Below are 24,034 nucleotides of genomic sequence, written 5' to 3'. Positions count from 1 at the left end.
CTTGAGCCTGGTGAAATTCAAACTGCAGGTAGCCGGTAGGCAGCAGAAGTAGCCTGCAGTACTGCACTCTTAACCACTGAGCCACCACAGCTCTTCCTTATCTCTTATCCCCCCAATTAAGTAACTTTGCCAATATATTCTGATCACCTTCAATCAGAATGACTAGTGCATTGACTGCGAATTACAATGGTTCATTACATCTGGGTGAGCCCAATTGATTGTCTGCTGCTGTGTCTTAAGAGCAGATTGTAATTAAGCTACCGAGTTCTGCTGGCATTCAGTGTGACTTGAATATAATTCCTTTAAAATGCCCCCAAGTTCATTATCTGATTTACACAGACCTCCCATTTTAATCTGCATTGAGGTGAACTGAGAAATCACTTTAGATAAGTTTCTTGTAACTTTTCAGAGCTTCCTAATATGTAAGAAATAATGAGATTCCATACAATGCTGCTACCATATTGACTCCTACTGTCTCCATCTGTGGCCACAGCTTCTAACTCTTTCTGCCCTTACTACACAGTAGTCATTAAAGCTGGATTTAATGCTGTTAAGAGTCAAAGTGTCTATAATTACAGTTAACTGCCACCATTTTCAGAAACCTTCCTGTTCCCACTTAGAGCAGAAGAGTATCCCCACCTGTATATTTCCCATGACTCCTGTAGACTCCATCCGGCTTGCCACATTCACCGTGTTCCCCCAAATATCATAGTGAGGTTTACGGGCACCAATCACCCCTGCTAGCACTGCTCCTTTATTCATGCCTGTCAGTGCATTATAACAAAAGAGAAAGTGAGAAACAAAAGCATCAAGTATTCAACAGTACTTTTAGGTCTGTCACAGAGCCAGAACAAGATCACAAGTAGGGAAAACTGAAATCCCTGATGGATTTGAACAATAAAATCAGGACACTATTTTTCACGGTACCAAGTCAAATATCTAGATTTGGGAGCCTGAAAGAATGAGTACAGTAGCATCCTCCCTACTTCACTGTTGTTCATCAGGTATTACCTTATTTTTTGGATTATAAGACACACCATGATTTTGAAGAGGCAATTTTTTTAAAAGAAGTTTTTGGACTGCAGGCCTCCCAAACCCTCTGCACACATTGCTTTTTGCCAAAAGTGCGGGGAATGTAGAGCTTTGGGAGGCTTGTAGAGTGCTCCTGGGGGGGGCACAAATGAGCAAAAACAGCCCTTTTTTCATTTTTGTCCTCCCCAGGCCTCAGGAGCACTTTGCAAGCTTCCCAAACCCACTGCACATCCATTTTTATAAAGGGGCAGGGTTTCGGTAGGCCAAAAATGCTGTATGCAGTGTATAAGATGCACCCAGATTTTCACCCTCTTTTGAGGGGGAAAGGTGCATCTTATACTCCGAAAAATACAATAGATCATCAGATATCCCTTTAGAAAGGCAACATCTTGGAACATATGACTGATAGACTTTTTCTCCCCTTTTTCCTTTAGAGCGTCCATTAAAACTATCTAAACCAACAGCTATTATCTGGTAATACGCCTTGTGTAAGCATTCCCTTTGGAATTATAATGTTCCAATGTAATGTGATTAGTCCCATCTGGCCCATATTTATCACATAGGATACCCCACTTGCCTATTCGCAGCATGAAGTTATTGAAGGACTGATAGTTAATGTTCATCAAGGTCTCTTTCATGGCTAAGGCAAAGTCTGCAAGATCTGCCAAATGTTGCCAGCGCTCCTTTTCTGAAAGATCTTCCTTCTAGGGAGGGCAAAACAACAAAAGGAAAAACCAAAAAAAATATCAGAGGAACACTTCTCCAGTTTTAAATTCTATTTGCAAGGTACCTTGAGTAAGTCTAGATTCCAAATCTCTTCTACATGTTAGACTTTGTTAAATGTATACACATATATTAAAACTCATTTCCTAACAACTCACAAGGTTTTTAAGTCCATATTTTTAATTGTTTTCATTTTGTATTAGATTTTTGGTAAACTGCCTGGAGTCTGTTGAAATGGGCAGTCATAATAAATTCAAACAAGTTATACCTAATTATTAGGTTGTGGTGTCTATAGCCCTTTAGTTGGTTTTCAACATCAGTTCCATTTTTAGATGATTTTGGTTAGGTCTGCAATGAGTTGTTATTCAGAAGAATCTGGAGGGGGCCACGGTGGCTCACATGGTAAGACGCTGGGCCTGCTCACCGCTGAAGTCGGTGGCTTGATTCCTGTGATTGAACAAACCGCGTACGGACAAGAAAAGAGCCTCCCCCCATTGCCTACCAGCATTCAGATGTCCCACAGGTAAAGATAACATCGCCCAAAAAAATTCCCTTTCACAGAGGCAGGCAGCTACCTCGGTGATCCCTGTGCCATATGCTAAATAAATAAATCTGAAGGGTCACAGGTTCTCTACTCTTAAATTAGAGAGGCAATTAATTCCATATTAATCAAGGCATTACAGAAAAATTGTGCACAGGTAGTGAATTCATCCTTGAGTGACGGGATAGTTCTATCTGTATTGAAGGATATGATAGTCTGCTTTTTCTCAAGGAATCACTGCTGAACTCAATAGTTCTTTATAACTGATCCTGTCATCCATTTCATTTTGGAGAGAAGGTGGTTGGACTAGCTTCAGGTGGTTTTTGAAGCAGTAACTCTTTCCTGTGAGAGTAGTACTGAGGTAGCATTGATTGCAGTTAATAACGATGCATAGTGGCCTGAGATAGGAACCAGGATAGGGAAGATGCACCCATCCTGGCCATTCTTGACTTCTTAACAGCTTTCAATACTTTAGTAATTAATCATGGTATTTGGCAAGAGCAACATATGGGGATAGAGTGCAAAGTTTATTTTGTATGAGTTTCCTTCCTTCATGGCCTCTTCCAGTCAGTGTTGGGGCAGATGGAAAGACTTTTCTTTTAATCTTAGGCCCTTACTTTCAGAGAAAGTTCAACATATTCTCTGTTTATCATCTACATAAAGTCTGAAGGAAGTCATCCAATAATAAAGAATTAGGAATCATCAAAACACTGATATTTATCTATACGATCCCTGGTTGCACAATGGTGTCTTGATTTTATGACCATTTTTATGACAGTCCTAAGGTGAGTCACTGTGGCCATTAAGCAAATACATTCTCTCAAATGTCCAGTTTGGCTGGAAAACAGCAAAAAAGAGGAAACTTGGGAGAAGGGAGTTACAAATTGGGGGACACTGCAATCAATCATAAATATGACCCAGTTGTCAAGTGCCTAAAATGTGATCATGTGACCATGGGTACTTCCACAGTTGTGATACTTCTGCCTTCCTTTCACTGCTTACCTTAACAGTGTTGTAACCATTGCTGTTGACATCGGGTGTCACACCAGAAGCTGCCATGTATGTACTGCCAATGGTTTTGATTTTAGTGATGCATCGGAACTGGGGATCATCCAGGAGCTGAGAGAGCAGAGATACCAATAATTATTGCAAGGATCAATAATCAGTCAGGAAGGTAGATTTGGGATGCTATGGAGTTGATCAAAACGCTAAGGACCAATTCTTGATCTTACAATGCAATCTTATACATGTAAACTATTAATGTAATGTATACCCACACATTTATACAGGGCTGCAGTTTTCCCTACCATGTGTGCCTCATGTAAAAAATTGCATAGAGATGCTGCCCACCTCACGAAGCACATAATATAAGCAATAACTTGAAAGAAGTATGCTGTCTGCATATGCTAGATTTGCATGCTTAAATATTTTAAATTGCCTAGAGCAAACTGACAAAAAATTATCAATGCAGTAAATGAAGATATGTGGCATTGACATTTACTTCCAAGGCTCAGAGGCACAGTTTTTGAATTCACATGAGCTTATCTCCCATTTTGAAGGGGAAAGGAATTTAGAGGTGAACACTTATTATATAAAGTGATCATTGGCAGGATTAAGACAGATCAATTCCTCTGGTTTCTTGCAATTAATATGGGCGCAACTGAACATTTCAAAGGAGGGAGCGGACTTTGGCTATCTTTGTTGACAACTGGCCATTGTATGCCTGTTTTAAGCTTAGTAAGCTTTCGGCAAAAAATCCATGTAGATACCTTGGCTTGGCAGAAGACTATTAAATATGGCAAGTGATTGGTTTAGGAACTGCAATTATCTGTATTATGAGACACTTAACACTATCAGTGTTTTGAACCTGTGCCTCTCTTGCTTTGGATAATGAAATTGTCGTGAGGTTTGAGGACGTGAGGAATTCCTGAAAATGGTACTGGTGCTAAAACAAGCTGATAGTTTAATTACAAAGTTGTTCTTCAACATGGTTTTACTTTTGTGATCACCTGTAAATTGGTTTAGAGAAAGTGTTTGGCACTTTTTTTTTTCCTTCACACTACCACCAAAGGCAAAATATATATTGATAAACAGAGTTGTATAATGAAAATCTCAAGTTTTACCAATTCATGACAATCAATACAAGGTAGTTTAGATAAAATAAGAGATTTCAATACTGCTATGTGACAAAACTCATAGTTCCTAACACAAGAAGCATATCTCTTCAAGGACAACTCTTAGAATAAGTAATTGATTTTCTTTGGGCCAACTGATCAAGAGGTTATTTTAGCTATTGATTAAAGATGACTCACCGCATCAAAATCTGAGATTATTTCATTGAGGAAGCGAAGGCACTCAATCCCACCATTATTTATACTTTCCTCTGTATAGAAGTCGGCAAAGTTGGGGATAGAGGCAAACATAACACCAATTTCATCATAAGACTGACTATACAGCTCCTACACAAAAAGAAAGAGGAGAGGAAATTAAAATAAATAGATAAAAGGTACTTCTGTATTCAGGCATAATTGCTTTCATGTATTCAATTGTGCAATGTAATATTATACTCAATCTCATATCATAATTTCTACATTGTCTTCTATTTTTTAGTACTGCATTCCCCTGAAGGTGGCAACAGCTAGCAATGCCTTTATCACCTTTGGTCAATGTGCCAATTGTATGCCTCCCTGGAAGAAAATTATTTTAACGGTGTGATTAACATACTGGTTGTCTCCAGTCTTGGTAATTATATAATCTACACTCTGGAATATACGGAGTTGCCAACACAGGCTTGATTTAATTCTCATTTCTGACTATCTACCCTTAACAAGCAAAGAAAAAAAAATCCTACTTGCATACTATTTTGCCCATGAACTTCTTGTTTACCAATATGTACCTCATCTCGTTTCTTGGAGCCAAGAAAATGGCGTGCCACATGCTCTGGCAGCATGTTGGTGACAAGAGCCTCATTCCACCGCCGCATCTCATACACACGCTCCTTCTGGTTATGAACATCAATCTTCCATAAGAATAAAACCCTAGCCAACTTTTCTACCTGCAGCAGGGGAGGAAGAGGAGAGAAATGTCATTCTGATAACGAAGTCCAAAATCCCACCTTCAAATTTGATGTTGCCTTTTATTCCTCAATGATACTAAAAACCTATGCCCTTACCAAGTTGAATCATTTACAGTATATTCTGAATGAATCTTATTATCTGATGGGGGGAAAAGTACATACTGTACAGAAATATATGTTCTAAGCAAGAACAGAAACACTTTTTATGTGGGTTGTATTTTTTGCCCTGAAGCAGTGGAATCCAGAACGGTTTCAAAAACAAGTTGACTAGTCAGTTTATAGGAACAGAGACATCTTTGCCATTTGAGTTGTCCTCCAGTTTGACTGGAAAGATTGCAGATTTAGGAATGTAAGGGCAAGCTATGATAGATAAGGCACCCTGAATTAATAACATGCTGAAAAATACAGAAATACAGTTACCTTAAGAGAATTTGATGGCAAAACTGAGCTTCCAAAGTACCAACTGCCTAAAATAAGTAATTTAGCAAACTACTCACATGGCGTGAGAAATAGTAGAAACTGAGCATCATGACCAAGATCATCACTGTCATGGAATATTTTGATGGAACTAGTGAGATCCTGAAAGCAAATGAACAAGATTCACAGTTAGGAAATTTGAAAGGATGAACATGTATTCAGCCAAGTCATGAGATCAAGATCTTCCTGAATTCCTGAAATCTTCACTTCAGTCTGCAGTGGAAAGATCTACATAGAAAACAAGCACATGAGGAAAAGCAGGTCTGTCAACTTGCTCTTTATACATAGAAATATTTGAAAGAACATGCATACAGAATTGGACTGCCACATTTATAATGAGAGTACAGGTAATCTTTGATTTACAACTGTAATGGACCATGGAATTTCTGACATATGTCATGACAGTCATAAGTCAAAGCACTTATGTGACTGATTCAATTTTACAACTACTTTGCAGTGATTGTAAAGCAAATCCCACAGTCAAGCAAATGCCACATTTTTCAAGTCAACCCTTTTACCAGAGGTAAACACCAGTTTCCTGCAAAAAAAAAAGTCATAAATCATAGTCACATGACAGCAGGACACTGCAAAAGGCCATAAATATGGACCAGTTGCCAAGAGCCCAAATTATGATCATGCAGGGTGAGAAGGTGTTGGAATTTCAAATCTGGGTCATAACTACCTTTTGGGAGGGGGGATCCTTCTTAATTTTCAATGGTCATAAAGCAACCAATTATAAGTCAAGAAGCCACTGTAGTCTTAGAAAGAATATCTGACATGTTAATACAGCTGAATATAATATTCTTCAATGAAATTTATGAGATACATCACTTAATCTATGGAGTCTCTTCAAGTTACTCTGTAAGTTTGACATTTATTGGTGATGTAACCATACTTTAAAATTAGTTAAATAATTTAAGAGAGCAATGCATACCAAAAGTAACAAAAAGGTGAACGAATTATTATTAACCTCTTTTCACTTTAGATATGGCCTAACCCAATATTACCCTAAACACACTCCCATGACATTCTTACATGTTCTCCTGGAATCGCTCCTGATCATATTCGTCAAAGATCTGTTGCCAGGCCAGAATGTTGACCACTCCCACTGCCCCTGTGATTGTCACCATCAGAGTGAGTTTGACCATGTGGCTGACTTGCACCAGCATTATAGTTGCAATCAGTGCCAACACTGCTATGTAGCTGTAGTATTTGGGATTCTCCACACAACCACTCGGAAGCAGTGCTGGAACTGTACCATTGACAGTGGTGTAATACTGCTGGCAGCTGAGCTGTTGAAACGAAAGAAAAGGGGTTAGGCTGTCTTTATCTGTTTTAAAAACCCTTATTTTCCAGTTAAGCGGGGGGGGGGGGATCCTTCAAGCTAAAAGTGTAATATCTGGAGAACTATTAGATACCACCACATGGATACAGAAAACATTAAATCTCTTGTGATCACTTAGATTTTTCCAACCAACATATGCTATGCCTACATACCCCACTCCATGGAAAATCTTTGGTCACTCCTTTCCTTAGGTGCTAAACATAATACACATAAGCACTAATCATGTCAATTAGTTTCACTAACTGTCACTTCCTGTTATAGGGATGATTACCCCCATTTCTGTTTGTAAAATACATCACTGAACATTCTACATTTCTAGCCCACAGCTTGGCTAATGAACTCTATTCTGGTTTATCCACTTGTGATTCAGCAAAACTCTGAAAACATGTTTTGTGTTTGCTCTAATTTCTTCCAGTGTGCCTCCCTGTACACAGACAAGTAAATCTGGTGTAGAACACATGTGTTTAATATTTTAAATTACAGTCTCTTTTCTCTTCAATCCTTTTATCTTTATTTTTATACTACATATATTGCTGGGGTTTTTCCCCCCTGAAATCATGAAACTTCATACCCAACAAGTTGAACTGTGATTCATAATACCCACTATAAAACGATCAGTAACAATAAATAACTAATGCATCGTATGCAATACAGTATTGAGCGGTACAGTGGTAGACAGAACAACAGGGGGAAAAAAGATTTAGGTGTGCTCACAGCAGGCGACTGCAAAATGAGTAAACACTGTAGCTAGGCAGTGAAGGCAAACAAAATTCTGGGGTGCATCACTAGAGGATCACAGCAGGAAAAAGGATGTCCTAATCCCATTGTATAGGGCTTTAGTCAGACCCCATTTGGAACATTATATCCAGTTCTGCAGACCTCACTTTAAAAAGGTATTGATAAGATTTGAGTTCTCAAATGCAGACTCGATGGATCACTAAGTCTTTTTCTGCTGCCAGTTTTCTCTGTTTTTTCTATGATCTATCAAAACAGTCTGTGCAAGCTCAATATGCCACACCGTATCACCCAAAAGGGCCTTTTAAACCATCAAAGGATAAAAAAAAGAGTCACCACAGGGCAATCTGAAGATTTGTCTAATTGATTTTTAAACCTTGGATGGATTAACAAAACCCGGACTGATCCTCCTTCAGTCCTCCTTTGCAAGACTCCATTATCAACGCACCATTCCAAACATGGCCAGTAATAGATAGGAGAAGGAAAGGGCACTGCAATAAATAATCCTTGTGCCACTTTTTTCAGAGAGACAGAAAGGGAAAAAAAACCCACAGCCTTCGTTCTCTTCCTCCACCCTCATCCAAGTTTGCCAGCCTGAAAATAGCAGTATTTTCATATCAGTTTTAGCACAGAAGAGCTCAAGGTCTGGCCAATTATTAACAGGTACTAAAAATAATCAACTGCAGCTGGCTTTTTACTAATTTCCCTTAATGATTTCCATTGTACAACTCTTCATACACTTATCAACTCAGCCAGAAAAGAAGTGTCAATCACATGTCATGCTAAATGGTTTAGGAAAGGGGGGGTAGCTTCACTATCCCCTCCTACTTGGAGGAGGGAAAAAAATATAAATGTCTTGCTAAGGAGGATCAGTCCTTTCTATTATCTGTTCATTAAAATCTATTTTTTAATTTTTTCTCACCTCTAGAAAGCTAGCAGGGTACAATGATATTAAGAAAGAAAAAATGTCTTTTTTTTCATTTTTGCTTACCATATCTACAATGTCAGCCATGGTTAGGATGAAAATGGCAGACATGGCCCAGGTGTTCCTGGCCCAACGGGTTCTGTCAATCCATGTGGAAAAAGACACGAGCTTTTTAGGGAAAACCTGTATTAATAAAAACACATTATTTCATTATTTAAATTTATTCTAGCACTGATGTAGCACCCAGCACTGATAAGACTATGAAGGAGTATGTTAACTTCCTATGGGAAACAGGAATTGAAATGAGACAGTAGTTAAGTAATAGTGCAATTTTATATGCCTCAGTCCATAGCATCTTTAGCCATCTCCTTATTAACAATTAATTGCATTTTCTAGAGTCATTCATTCATTGTTGTCCCAAATTCTGCCCCAAATAACAGTCACAAGGAAAGACTTCATAGTACTCCGGTGACAGCTATGAAGATACTATAGATTATTAGCAGAAAAATTGCCTCAATGCCTTTTTACCAAACCAGAGCTCCTGCCAGTTATAACAATCAATGATACTGTTTTCCAGATTGTGAGAAGAGAAACATGAAAGAAGGAAAACTGCAACCCTCCCAAATTAAGGCTATCAAACACACTGATCCTATCTGTATGAACCATTGCAGAGGTGGGCTGCTACCAGTTCGCACCGGTTCAGGCAAACTGGTAGTGGAAATTGCAACTGAGTTGCCGAACCAGTAGGGACGGCAGGCTCGCCATGCCCCTGAACCGGTTCCCCAGTCGCCCATGCCATTACCAGCATGTTTTTTAGTCATTTTATAATGTTCTGCGCACATGCAAAACAATTTATCAGCAACGGTGCATGCACAAGCAACACGGCAGGTGCGCACACAAAGTAATCCACCTCTGAACCATTACAACTTAAAAAAATTAAGAAGCAGGCTTTTTTTCAGGGGGGGGCTTAAGGGACAAAATAGATGCCTTAAGCCAGTGGTCCCCAACCTTTTTATCGCCGCGGACCAGTCAGCCTTTGATAATTTTACCGTGGCCCACTGAGCGCGCGCAGGGGTGGGGGGGCATTGTTCGCGACGACACATTGATTGTTTATATATCAGATTGTTTTGATTAAACAACTTTTATTTTATTGTATTTAAACATGCCTTACAAAATAAAATACAAGAGCGCGGAGCACGCGAATGCCGTGGAGAGAGAGAAAATAAATATATATATAAATATATAACTGTTTGGGAGTAAAAGCGGGGGGGGGGCGCACCCGGCCGGGGGGGGAGGGGGAGGAGGAGGAAGGAGGGTGGGAAGGAAGCTGGCAAGCGAAGAACAGAAAGTAATTAGCAAGGATTAAAACGACCTGCCGGAAAAAGGAGAGGGGGGGAAAAAAACACCAGATCTGACGGCTAGTGTAGCCTCCACCGTAGGGGCTGCAGAAACACACACCGCCAGTCCTGTCCTTCCTTTCCAACCAGTCTCTCTCCGCGCGCGCATACACACATACACACACACACACACCACACAAACACACACCCGCCGGCAGATATGCACGCACACACACTTTTTTTTTTTTGCAATTGGCAGAACTACGGTTTTCTTTCTTTTAAAAAAAAATAATTAAATGGAGGTGGGGGGTGTGTGGAGAGAAAGGGAGAGAAGCGGACACATAAAACCGAGCCGCACTCGCGAACCACAGCATGCATCTGGGTGACAAAATTGCAGGGAGAAAGCAGGAAAAGCCGAGGAGAGAGCAAAAAAAGAAAAGAGCCAGACCAAGCGCGGCAGGGCGGGTAGGAAGGCGATGATGATTGGGGGAGGTTTGAAAAAGCAGATCCAAGCGCAAAAGTTACTGAGTCATTTCAGCGGCGGCTGGAACAGTTTTCTTGACTCCCTCCCTCTCTCCCTCTCTCTCTCCTCTCTCACTCTCTCTTTCCCTGGCGATGGATCGGTGCGGGAGGGGGGAGAGAGAAGGGAGGAGACAGCGAGGGAGGGAGGGAGAGAGAGCCGAGGGTGGGACCAAAGGGGGGGGGAGAGAAATGCATTTAAGAGGAGCGGATTTAAAAGAGCGATCATGGCCCCCGCCGCTGCGCGGCCCGGTGCCAGGTACTCCACGGCCCGGCACCGGTCCGCGGACCGGGGGTTGGGGACCACTGCCTTAAGCTGCTGCAAAAGAAAATTTCATTTCTGTCTCTTAAGTCCCCTCAATTAAAACAAGCACAAAAGCTGCCCACCTAATGTGGCTGTGCCCACTCAAACTGACTTCACAATGGCACCATCCACACTCAAGATGGAAAGTCATAGAGTTGAAAATACATAAATACATATGCACTTCCATACACACAATAAACAAATATAGAAATCCTACATAGAAGGACGGTGAAACTTGAAATAAGAAATATTTTCACAAAAACAAATATTTCTGGTATTATGGTGAAAAAAAACCTTGATTTGGCATTGAAGAATGGCAAAGGATGAGGTTCCTACAATAGTTAACAATTGTGTGTTTTGAAGGAGATCTTACCCTGGGAAAGATGGCAGCAAGTGAACAAAGAGTCAAGATGAGCAGAAGGATTTCACCAACAACAAATGTCACATAATTTGCTAGCAGCCTGCAGCAGAATAGGAAATTAAAAAAAAAAAAAACACCAGATATAAAGAAGAAGATCAAAGATCAGTATTTTATTCTGATTGCAGAGGCAGTCAAATTCCCTGTTCTAAAAGAATATTTTGGCACATATTTTTTGGCATTATTTTATATAATTGTTTCATTCTTGCTTACCACCTATTCCTAAAAGTTCTGGGTAGATAAGACTGACATAAAAAAATAGTCATTCCCCCCCACCCCAAATATGTATAAAAATATCAACAATATAAAAATGAAAAAAAAATGCATGTGACTGTTATATGTCTGCAATCACCACATTCATGTGTACACACACCCTCTTTCTGGGCAAGGCTAAACAAGTAGATCTTCACAATTGTCTAAAACCCAAGAAGCATGAAGCTGACCAAATTTTTGCCAGCAGGGTTTCAAAAGAGTAGGGACAAGTACTAAAAATGCCAATTTCCAAGTAACAATCTCATAGGATCTAGAGGAAGTTCAGCCTTTTGATCTAGTTTAAGGAGCAGATACAAGAAAAGGCAGTTCTTCAGTTAACTAGGTCTGGAACTATAACCTTAAAGGTAACTATAAACATCTTGATTTGCACCTGGAAGCTATTGAGCAACTCACAGAGCTCTCAAAGCAGAAAGATCATTGCTTTGGCTGGTACTGTAGAGGAAATAGGGAGTGGCCTTGAAGAACAGTGAGAATATCCATTCACAAGCCAATGACCAGACAAATGTGGTTTAAGCCCATTTCACGGAACAAACTTAATAAAATGTCCCCTAATTCACATGAAGGGATGGAGAAGGGAAGCACCTTCAGACTTGCAAGAGTCTATGAACTGTTCTAATAAAAGTAGTTTTATGCCTGTATGATGTTGGTTTCTTCATCTGGTTTAGCCTAGAGGGGTGACAGGTGCATTCTGCACTCGCTAGAATTTTATAGTAATCCCAGTGGGAGGTGACTGACCAGGGCTTTTTGAGCCAACATTGCTTGTAATGAGTATGTAAAATGAACAAAAATCCCCCTAGTCCCAGTTACTACCTGCTCTTCTAGCAGAAGCGGTCAGTCTCAGAATTTCCTAAATTGCAGACATCTGAGCTGGGAAGTACAACTCCATTCAGAGTCAGGGATTGAATATTTCTGGAATAAATCGGCTATAAACCCAAATTGACACTGGCTTGGATGTTTTCATTGAGAACCTATTTCTCCCCATTTAGACCTCATCACTGTAAGGTCTGTGGCACTGTATCAACACGTTAATCACATTACCTATCCGGTCTGATAATGAAATGTTTAATTTCATCCTTAGCACTACAGGTAGTCCTCGACTTACAATCATTCATTTAGCAACTGTTTGAAGTTGACAACAGTGCTAAAAAGAATGTTCCTCACAGTCCTACCATCATGATCTGGGCACTTGGCTCACATTTACAATGGATGCAGCATCCTAGGATTATGTGATCTACCATTTGCAACCTTCGCAATCAGTTTCAAATCAATAGGTGGGGGGAATGGTTTTTTTCTATTCACAGTAAAAAGGATTGTAAAATTGGGTGTAGTCACATGATGCCTTATTTAATAATGAATTTTCCAATCCCAGTTGTGATTGTAAGTCAAGGATTGTCTGTTTTCTAGCAACCCCGTTTGAAAAGGGCGCAGCATCATAGATCTAGCTGTACTAACCGTGGATCAATGAAGATCTCCACCACAGCAGTAAAGAACAGGACCACACATGAACAGCTGAAGGCAGCCCCGCTCTGCTTCTCTTTTTCCACAGAGTAACGTGTCTCCATCTCAGGATCAATGAAACGCATGGTTAGGCGATAGGTAGACTTGCCTTTTAGCCTGTCAAATATTTAGAACATGTCAGATATTTAGGGTCCTCATCTAGAATGTGTGGGATTTTTAGAATTGTGGTAAGATGATACGGTTCTCAGTCCAGTTTCACGGAGACTTCAAGAAAAATTGTTATGTCTTAAACTGCCTACCATTTGAGGGAAATATTCTGCTTGTGGACTTCCAAGGGCATCTTATTTAGCCGTAGGAGAATGCTGGACTAGAAGGGCTTTTGTTCTGATCCTGCATGGATCTTTTAGAACTCTCATCTCAGCAAATAGAAAGCTGCCTCATGCCAGATGAGAATGGCCCATCTATTTCAATTCTGGCATTATCTCTTTGATACCTCAAGAACAAAGCAGCTGTTCTGTTACATATGAGGCTGCACTTGGTATGCCCCCTAAGAAATTCTTTAAAATCCCCCTTGATGCTATTTAAGTCCTCATTTTATTTTGGGGAAAAAAAAACCTTTATCATCTTAAATCATGATTGAAAAGTCAGCTCACTGCTGAGAATGGTATGTTCTTCAGTTTTATACAAGCGTACGAGGACTAAAAGTATGACATATTCTTTAAATGCTGTGTGAAGCTTTTTGAAAACAAAATAAAATAAAAGTTTATACTGCAGAGACAGACCAGGCGATGGAAATATTTTCTGAGTCAGCCCAGTGATTTTCTGAATAAAGATACAACGGAATAAATACACAATCATAACAAAGAGAATTTGCAGCTTGAATTGTAAGACAGAGGAAAAGTAGAAAGTAAATACAATAATAAAAACAACTAAAATTGAGTCTCCAGAATACTTTTTCCAACAATACAAAATAGCAACCACAGCAGGACAAGGACCTGAATCATGGTGAAAGTCTGAAACCACAGCAGTGGTGGACATTGTTGATAGTAAGTGTGATATTCAAACTGATAAGAGGAAGAGAGAAACATTGGAATGAAGCAAAAAGCACACAATTAGTTCTAAGATGGGAGGAAAAGAGGAGACATACGCCTGGACAGATTCCCTCTCCAGCAAGGCCTCATTAAGCAATTTATTGAGTTCCTGCTCATTTTCTGAAGCATCCACCACTCTCTCTGCTAAGTCCCGTAAGCGAAGACGCCTTCGAGGGTTGGGAAAGGAAGGATTTACTACCTGGATAGAAAAGAAAGCAAATAAAAAGTTGCATTTTACTTTCTGCTGAAATTTAATTAAACAAGTTTTTTTTTTTTTTAAAAAAAGCACAATTTTATTTATTTGTGTGTTAAATTTATTTGTCGCCCATCTTGCAGTTCAAGGCAACTCTGAGTACTTCTTTATATCAAGTAGACTGAGGGGCTTGTTCTCTGCTTTCTCGTCTATTTCCCCATTCCCATCCCACCCATCCTTCAAAGAGAACCTCTTCCTTCCCAGCCTAACTTCATCTCTGTTTTTGACCACGTGGCAGTTTTAGAAAAAATCCCTAGTTATTTACCATGCAATTTAAACATACAATTTTCCATTTAATTTTTAAATTAAAGTAACTCTTTAAAAACAAGGAAGGGAATGGTAGTCATGTTGCCACACATGGATGACACATGAAGGATATGGGCAAAAGAGCTACAAAAAACAATTGTATAACGTATTCTGTTGAAGTAGTCAGTTGAAATTAACAGTTGAAAATATTGTTTGCATTTCTCAACTTTCTGCTTAGATTTGGACACTTAGCTGCTACTCACTTACCTTCATTGCTATTTTTACCCGTCTTGCTATTATTTTTATTGCAGCTGTTAACAGGAGCATATACTTCTAAATGCTTAATTTGACATATTCCCCCTTGTGTGTCACTTTTGTCATGAAACCATGTTGTAATTTTATACATATACACCACACACACTTTTTTCTGTGTCATGTGTAAAGAAAACATCTTTGCAATATTTTCTGATTTTGGAAAAGGTGCCAGTCAAGTTTTTTTAATGTATTATACAAACAAATAAATAGAAAAGATGGAAAACATTAAATATCAACTCCATTCAAAGATGCTGTTCAAAAGGCCTTTACAACAGCATTTTTGGGACAATCACGAGCGAGATGACTGAGAAACTCCATAGATATCAACTCCACTACAAAATCAAAACATACAGCAATAAAGAAAAGGGAAAGGGACTAAAAATATCATAAGCAAAATATTTTTAAAACTTTTACCATAAATATCAGAGTCATCTTCTTTGTCCCAAAGACTAATTAAAATTTTAGCAAACAATGCATATCAGCAATATTGCAGCGAATCTAGCATAGATTTCTACTTCCAATTACATATAATAACCCCTTTAGCTAATCTTTGTCCTCAAATCTGCAATTCTATTGTTGATAGGTTCCAATCCTGGGAATATACTGAAGAAAATCAAATATATCCTTAACATACAATAGTTGACCCAGAGTCATCTTAACATCCTGTTAATATTACCCAAAATGCAGCAAAACTAGGACAAGTTCAAACCAAGTAGGTTAAAGGATCAAGTGTGTAATATCTGAAATAGCAGGGTATAATAGCATGCAACCTATATTAAGGCTTCAAGTGTATATTAAATGAACTTAGTGCTTAATGTACACTTGCTTGATCACTTAGCACAGGGGTATCAAACTTGATTTCATTGAGGGCCGCATCAGGGTTGTGTTTGACCTGAGGGGGGCGGGGGGGGGGGGTATGGCCAATGTGGGCATGACCAACTCAACCTCACTCATGGGTGCATGTGGTGGCCCAAGCAGTCTGCCAGCGAAAACGGGCTCCCGAGCTCATTTTTTGGCTGCAATGGCTTCCTGCAACTCTCTGCCAACTCTCTCCATTTTTGCCGACAGAGGTACTGTGGGCCGGTCCTTTGCTGTTTCCAGGGTGGCTCCATGGGCCAGATCTAAGCACCCTGGGGACTGGATCCAGCCCTCGGGCCTTGGGTTCGACATTCCTGACTTAACAAGTATACATTTGAGTACTTAACAATTTTACACTGTATTACACTTATTTTAAAAACTCAGAAGTAATTCCATGGTGTTTAAGGCAAACCACCATTGATATAACTCAGCTGTAGAGCACACTCTCTGCATGCAAATAGTTTCTTAATATTCCCTAGGGCCTAGGAGAAGTGTAACAGATGGCACAAGTCAACAAGCTTGACTGAACTTTATACCAATCCTCATCAGGGGCCTAAAGACAGGCAAATACTTATTAGAGGGCTTCTTGACACAGAACTCTCTCATGTTTGGAAATGTGCTACAGAATTAACCTGATATTCAATGTCTTTTGTTTATCCTCCCTCCCTCACAACCTGCATCCATGTAAAGGTGGTTTTTTTTAAATGCTGGATTTACTGCCCATAAGCTTCCTCTTAGTTTTTATTACCTGGTTAAGGTCAACAGGTTATTGATTCAATTTTCATTTTTAAAGATTTTATTTTTGAAAAGCATTTTAAAACGTACACAGCCCTAGGAGGATTTTAGTAATGATTACTTTTCTATCCACATACACACACACACACACACACACCAATCTATGCAAGTGCAAATATACAGAAATAATCAACCTTACATTACTTCATGTAGCTTAATACGGCAGTTATGTTTTGTACCACTTACCGTATATACTCGAGTATAGGCCGACCCGAATATAAGCCGAGGCATCTAATTTTACCACAAAAAACTGGAAAAGTTATTGACTCGAGTATAAGCCTAGGGTGGGAAATGCGGCAGCTACCGGTAATGATGTGCCGTGCAGCCGCGGGAGCGATGTCCCGCCTCCTATGACACACGGCACAGTGATTCCTATCATTGGATCACTGTACCAGAGGAGGTGGGACATCGCTATGTGGCTGCTTGCCATAACAAGGAGGAGGTCGGACATCGTTGCAGAGCGGCAGGAGGGGGAAGAAGGGGAATCGTAAGACAGCCCTGCATTACATTAGAACGTGAGGAGGGGGGATGGTGCGCTGCGCGCTGCGCGGCAAACTTACACAGAGGGAGGGGAAACTCACAGGGGCGCAGGGCCATTCACGAGCGTCACCCAGCGGCATGGCCCCGCCCCTTTTTCTCCTCCATTTCGGGCAAATTTTTCACTGACTCGAGTATAAGCCGAGGCGGCTTTTTTCAGCCCAAAAAGTGGGCTGAAAAACTCGGCTTATACTTGAGTATATACGGTATATGTTGGGAAGTGTCTTTAGGGATAGTCCCATGTAGAATACATTGCAGTAAACCAGCAAATGTCTATGGAGATTCTCAGTCATCCAGAACATGGTTGTCCCAAAGCTGCTTTTTCAAGAGGCAACAGGACTTTCTGGTTTTTCTTTGAAGATGTTTTGCTTCTCATCTTCAGAACTGAAGACCTTTCTTGGATGAGAAGTGAAACCTCTTCTAAGAAAAACCAGTTGTCTCTTGTAAAAGGACCTTTGGGACGTAATTTTTGCATTTTACATATAAGCAGTTTTTCTTGGAACCCCTGTCAATGAAGCGTTTATTTATCCTTCTCTATCCATTCTGCCCCTTTACCCTAGTGTCCGATTCTTCTGCCTCATCTGGGGTTGTGCAGGTTGTATTAATGCTCCCATTGCATTCTTTGGTGTTGATCAATTGAGGTGAGTTCCCATGGGAGGATGAGACGGATAACTTCTGTGACATGAAACAGAAAAAGAAACAGAACAATGTGTATAGGACTAGGTTATCTAAACGACTGTAAGTATCCAAAAGGTATTAGACCTCTTGTCACAATTTTCTTCTCTAAATGCAGAGAAGTCCCAGTCAAAATAACTTTTGTGTTAGAAAGAAAAACATTCAAGTGCTTACAATAGATAATAGCAGTGGCAGTATCAAGGTAATCAATCTGAATTAAAATCAAGTATCAATCTGACCTAGGTATCATGATGAAGCTAAAAGAAAAAAGATAGATGAGAAATGTGTTCTTCTCTTTCCTCTGATCCTAACACAGCTGATATATAATTCCATTCTTTTCAAAGGATCTAGTGAAAGGAATACTCACCACCCCATTGATCCCATTCTTGAGTGCCTGCTTCGGGGTTATTATGAGGTAGGTGGTAATCCCCTTTTCCTTTAGATATTCACACCGTGAACCACCATCTCCTGGTTCCACCTCAAATTCTCCTTTTAAGCAGTTCATGGTACTCTGAGAAATGTGTACACGCCTAAAAGGACCACAGAAAATGCAGTCAGCCTTAATAAAGGAGAAAATGTGGGTGAGAGAAAAAGACCAGAGAAAAGTCCAGAACTTCAAGGACTTTCAGAATTTACACAAATAGAATACACCTCTGTCCTGAAACAAATAGAAAGTATTTTTCAGTAGAACATCCCTGATAAATTTTTATGAAGAATTTTGATTCTAATAGTAAAATCTATACTAGCTAAACAGAAAGAAAGAAAGAAAGAAAGAAAGAAGTGCAAGGAAAAAGAAAAAGGAGAATAGTAAGAATATAACGAGAAATGTGTAAAGAAATTGCTTCCAAATTTCATCGCAAGTAACATATTTAGAGACTTTTCATCACCTCCAGATTTACAAACAATTATTTCTTCCTTTATTACCCAATCCATATCTATAGAGAGGTTCATAAGTATTTTCAGTGCTGGGGTCAGCTGGAAGTCCCTAAAAGGCTGCCAGTAGTAACAACATATCTTATTTTACCTTAACCCAGTGTTTCTCAACCTTAGCAACTTGAAGATTTCTGGACTTCAAGTCCCAGAATTCCCCGGTTCCACCACAAAACCGCAAAGCCCTTATCCGCGCCGACATAAGTGCGGGGAGCAAATCCGCGCTGTTCGAAGCGCTAAGGAAAAATGTGACCCTACCGCAATGACATAATCGCGGAGGGCAAATCCGTGCCTTCCGAACCACTCAACACCCTAAACCTAACCCTAACCCTAAACCTAACCCTAACCCTAAACCTAACCCTAAACCTAACCCTAAAGCAAACCCCTAAACCTAATCCTAACCCTTACCTTAATTTAAATCGGCTTTCTGCCACCGCACTGTTTTAAAGCACCCTTCTGCCCCCGCACTGTTGTCGCAGCGGTGATGACGCGCGGTGATGATGTCGTGGCTTTAGCGACGCGGTTTTATCACCGCTATTTTGACGAGCGCGGTTTTGTCGTGCCACGGAATTCCCCAGCCAGCGAATGCTGGCTGGGGAATTCTGGGAGTTGAAGTCCAAACATCTTCAAGTTGCCAAGGTTGAGAAACACTGCTAACCTTTTTAGACATGGTTTTGGTGGTGTGTGTGTGTGTGTGTGTGTGTGTGTGTGTGTAATGATTATCTTTTGAGAGCTGAATCCAAAAAAAATCATTTTAATGTATGGTGATTAGTGTACATTTAAAGTGACAATAAAGTTTATTTTCTATTCTATTCTATTTTAACCTTCATCAAATAAACAACTTTACATTTCTTCCTTTTACTTCTAAGAATCTCAACATTTAGTTCATTCAAATATTTCCATAGGGTTTGATTTCTCTTCGTTTCTTCTTTATCTGTCAGTTCTCCTCGGTAAACCAGATGGGAAAACCTGACAAGATGAATAAATTCTGATGTAAGGCTTCCAAGATTGAAAGTACAAACTTTTCACTGTCACTTTTAACTGCATCATTCATTAAGATGGGTCCTTCATAGGTCTCTATTTCTGACCATGAAGTTTCCGCCTCTCTTGTCTGATTGTTTCCTAGGCAGTATCTCTTCCATTCACATAGTGGAATGTGTAAATGTCATCCATATATTCCATTTTTCCCATCACACAAAAGTTTTTCAGGTCTTTTATAAATGCTATAAGAAAAAAAAAATATCCAGGTGACTTTCTTGGTTTTTCATTTATATTTTCATTTTGATTTGTAAAACATTAGCAGTTTTTTTTTGTATATTCAGTGAGACATCCTTTTGCGTCATTTTTTTAAGTCTGCCATTTGTAAATCCACTTTGAGTACCATCTCTATTTTGTCAGATAAATTTGTCCCACCTCTATCATTTCTTCACTAATATATTTTACAGTCTATTCATAGAGTCAAACATCATGACTGACACTGTGATATTATAGCCACTAATTTCTGGCTCCATTCTTCAAAAGTCTCCTTTAATATTTTCAATGTTACATTTTGTATTATTTTGTAGGTACTATTAACTAACACAGAATAAGAGCTTTATTTTTTCCCTCAGCTCAGAGTCTTGTCCTTTCTAGTGTCCAATTTTTAAAATCATAAAATTACTTATCACAGAAGCCATTTGTTTTTTATAATTCATTCCAAAAATCTTACAGTAAATCTTTCTAAGTTCCAAATTTATCTGTACCTTTAATCCATTTATAACTTTCTAAAATCAAAATCTTACTTGTTGTTTATCTAAATTCTTACATTTATGATTAATTATTTTTTCATTTAGGATTGAAAAAGAAATCACCTAGTATTTTCAAACTTGACATTCTGAAGGTCGCTAAGCTTAAATGAAGTTAATAAGTAAATAAGCAATTTCTGAAAGTGATTAGAAAGTAAAATTAGCAAACGTGGTATTCTTTAAAAGGTGCTGACCATAATTGCAAGCAAGATGGCTATTCCCATTGTCTCCCAACACTCACACTGGTGGGAGACTGCTGTCCTATGGTCTCCTGGCATATGGGCAATATTCCATCCTCTCCTTATCCGGAGAAGTTCCAAGGAACCTGTCTACCAGTCCCTTGGTCTTTGCTACAGTCATCAGTTCTGCTTACGCAGAGACATCTTCCATCCATCCTTCCTTCCCCTGAAGCCCACAATAGTATATTATCACACGCTATCTTTCCCATGTTTTATAACACCATTTTCAAAATAAGCGACAACTGGATACTATCTCAGCGCACACAAATATTACAGCTTCACAAAGTACAACCTCCGCACTGTCTGCACTACTATGAAGGAAATTAAAGCTAGGAGGTGTTGCTTTTCATTTGTAGTACTGGTGCTTCGGAATAGTTTCCTAACCAAGGACAGACTAACTACTTCCTTAATGGCTTTCAGATAGATATCTAAAAGCAAGTTGTTTCAGGAAATACTCTAGTTAAGTTCATGAATTCAATAAACGTCTTAATTTTATTTTTGTAGTTTTATCTGGTTTTTATTTTTATGTTTGTTTAACATTTTGTTTGTGCTGTTATTTTAGAGCTGGACTTCAGTTGTACTTGGGGTTTATTGGCACGTATGTAACTAAACTGATCAGTAGAATATTTATTGTTAGTAGGTAATATGCATGCGATGTGAATATATTTTTTAAAATATTTTTTTATTATTTTTAATTTTCAAAACAAACACAACACATAAAATCTTCCTTCTTTACATACTGTAGAAAGTGTATCAGTTGGTTACAAAAGACTTTTGTGCATCTCTTCCACAGTCATCAAGCATAATTCATATTAATTCAAGAATTTTAACTCAGATATTTATACATGTTACCATCATCATATCTCCATTTTCATTTGACTATAATTATTTAAACGTCCTTCATCATAAAATATACCAAGATTTAATACATAGCCACATACTGGCATTTCATTTACTATTTCTAAAATCCTCCAATAACACTGAATCCTTATGTTCTATTCTAGCTAAACATCCATAATATTTAGTAACAAAATTTTCTAATCCTCCTTTCCAAATCACTGTTTACAATTTACATCCAGTTTCTTTATGTTATACCTATACATATATATACATTGTTATCATTATCCCTCCTTTATTTGACTATATCCTGTATCATAACATTTTCCCCTAATAATCAACTTAACTGAATCTAACAGTTCTTTTTTATTAACCTTTATATATAATCCAAAAGGGTTTCTAATCTTCCTTTCATGGGTGCCATTCAATATTCATATCCAATTATTAATTATCATAACACTACACATTGTATACATTATTATCATTATCAATTATTTATTTAACTATATCGATTGTCACTAAATTTCACTAAGTTTAACTAGTTTTAAATTATACACTTCCACCTATCAACCTGTATCTTTCCAGTAGCAAAACAGTCTCATGTCTTCTGCCATTTGTGGTGTCAGTCCTCTAATCATCTCCTTAATCAAATTTGTATGGACTCCTCTTAGCAACTCCTTGCTTATAAAATCTATCATGTAATTTCGATGCCCTTCTTCTGTTTCCTTAATCAGCTTATCTTTGATTGTCAGTAGTGTTATCAATGATGTTGCTAATAAAATTTCTCTCTTTAAATCCATAAATTATTTTGTTTTTTCTTCTTCTGTATCTTGCCATCTGGGGTAGAGTTCCCCTCCATTTAATTCCTCTTTCAGTAATCCACTCTTTACATTTCCAGAAACCATAAATGTCAGCAAATTTAATTTCTTTATGGTCATTTTCCTCTTCGGTTTTTAGGATTCTAACCTCCACTTTTTCCACTTGATAGACATCTCCAACTTCTTTATCATATTTTACTGTTAGATGCTGTAAGTCTTCCAACTTCTTCTCTGTCCTCTCAAATATGTTTGATAATTTCTGAATTTCTAAGAATATATTTTGCAGACTTAAAGTTTCTTTCTGCTGTTGAAATTGTGCCATTATATCCAGCTAACAAACACTGCTGCTCTAGCATGGAAGGTTTTTACAAGATTAAGCACAGATTCACAATAAAGTTTTATTTTCACTTTTCTCTGGTTGAAGATATACTTCAAAGGGACATCTATATGCTTTTCTTCTTATCACTCTCTATAAACAAGCAGTGAGACCTTGGAGTGCCAAGCCGGGATAATCAGTAAGAAAAGTAAAAGTGTTTCATTTCCAATACACAAGCCTCCAGCCTCCAAGTAGCAGTGTTATTGTTGCAATTTTCTTTGTTTCTTTTTGTATCTTTTTTGTATTTCAAGTTAAAAAAAGTCCAATTCTTGAATGAGTTACAAAAAGACCCTCAGTAATGAAAGAGGAAAATTTTAGTCCATAGGTTAGAAAGAATAATAAAAGAAAAAAATATAAGAAAACTTAATCCATTCATTTTAAAAGGCTTGCATAAATTCCATCCATGAACATAACATTTAAAAAGTAACATAACCCACTGTCCCAAAACCATTCCAAACTTAATTCCGCCGTTTATTTCTTCTGTTCTCCAATTTAGATTAATTTTAAGTTTTTTATAGGCAGTCTCTTTTAAAACGGTAAAAATTCCTCACCAGCTGGAAACACTTTCTCTTTCCGTATCCTTCCGTCTTGGAGCTGCCACGACTTTATCAGCCTTGACTGGATTTTTTGTCAAACTTTTTTGAAGAACTTCTCTTGCATCGATCAGGGACTTTGCGATGTCCCTGAGATCAGCAAGACATATTCTTCCTGTTCACTGTCTCTGCGGGGCGGTTTAGGTCCGATTGGACCACCCAGTGGCAAAAGTATCAGCTGCGGTCTCAGAGCATCGAGACCGCATGTCCGTATCATCGCAACGTTGGCTCCTCCTCTGATGTGAATATAATTAAGGTTAGTTTATAGCTCGCTTTCTCTCCATTTTGAAAATACATACATGCATAAATGAATGCATGTATGTATTTTATCCCTACAATATTAATGAAAAAAACAATAAAGAACCTTTGCTGAAAGGGCATAGACAATCTCCTAAATCCAGTGAGATTGAATAGGGTCAACACCTTCAAAGTGTTACATGTACAAGATTGTGATCAGAAGCAGGTCTTTTCAATCATTGCCTCCACACTCCCCATAGAGATCCCATCTCCTCTTTCTCTCCTAG

The 24,034-nt window shown here is 38.7% G+C and overlaps 1 protein-coding gene across 1 annotated transcript in view; it reads right to left on the bottom strand.

The window, feature by feature from the left end:
- Positions 1 to 24,034, bottom strand: part of ADCY3 (adenylate cyclase 3) — an 82,963-nt gene that overhangs the window by 1,135 nt on the left and 57,794 nt on the right. Inside the window, exons 8-20 of the mRNA XM_032216396.1 lie at positions 18,301 to 18,463; positions 17,814 to 17,933; positions 14,311 to 14,453; positions 13,158 to 13,319; positions 11,388 to 11,475; positions 8,921 to 9,037; positions 6,885 to 7,141; positions 5,870 to 5,951; positions 5,193 to 5,351; positions 4,609 to 4,755; positions 3,299 to 3,415; positions 1,610 to 1,736; positions 640 to 764 (exon numbers count right to left, since the gene is read on the bottom strand). Coding sequence (XP_032072287.1) covers positions 640 to 764; positions 1,610 to 1,736; positions 3,299 to 3,415; positions 4,609 to 4,755; positions 5,193 to 5,351; positions 5,870 to 5,951; positions 6,885 to 7,141; positions 8,921 to 9,037; positions 11,388 to 11,475; positions 13,158 to 13,319; positions 14,311 to 14,453; positions 17,814 to 17,933; positions 18,301 to 18,463 — 1,807 coding nt within the window. The remainder of the gene's footprint in view (positions 1 to 639; positions 765 to 1,609; positions 1,737 to 3,298; positions 3,416 to 4,608; positions 4,756 to 5,192; positions 5,352 to 5,869; positions 5,952 to 6,884; positions 7,142 to 8,920; positions 9,038 to 11,387; positions 11,476 to 13,157; positions 13,320 to 14,310; positions 14,454 to 17,813; positions 17,934 to 18,300; positions 18,464 to 24,034) is intronic.

This window comes from Thamnophis elegans, chromosome 4 (genome assembly GCF_009769535.1).
Source record: "Thamnophis elegans isolate rThaEle1 chromosome 4, rThaEle1.pri, whole genome shotgun sequence".
In the NCBI taxonomy this organism is placed as follows: domain Eukaryota; kingdom Metazoa; phylum Chordata; class Lepidosauria; order Squamata; family Colubridae; genus Thamnophis; species Thamnophis elegans.
This window is presented reverse-complemented; position numbering and strand designations above follow the sequence as displayed.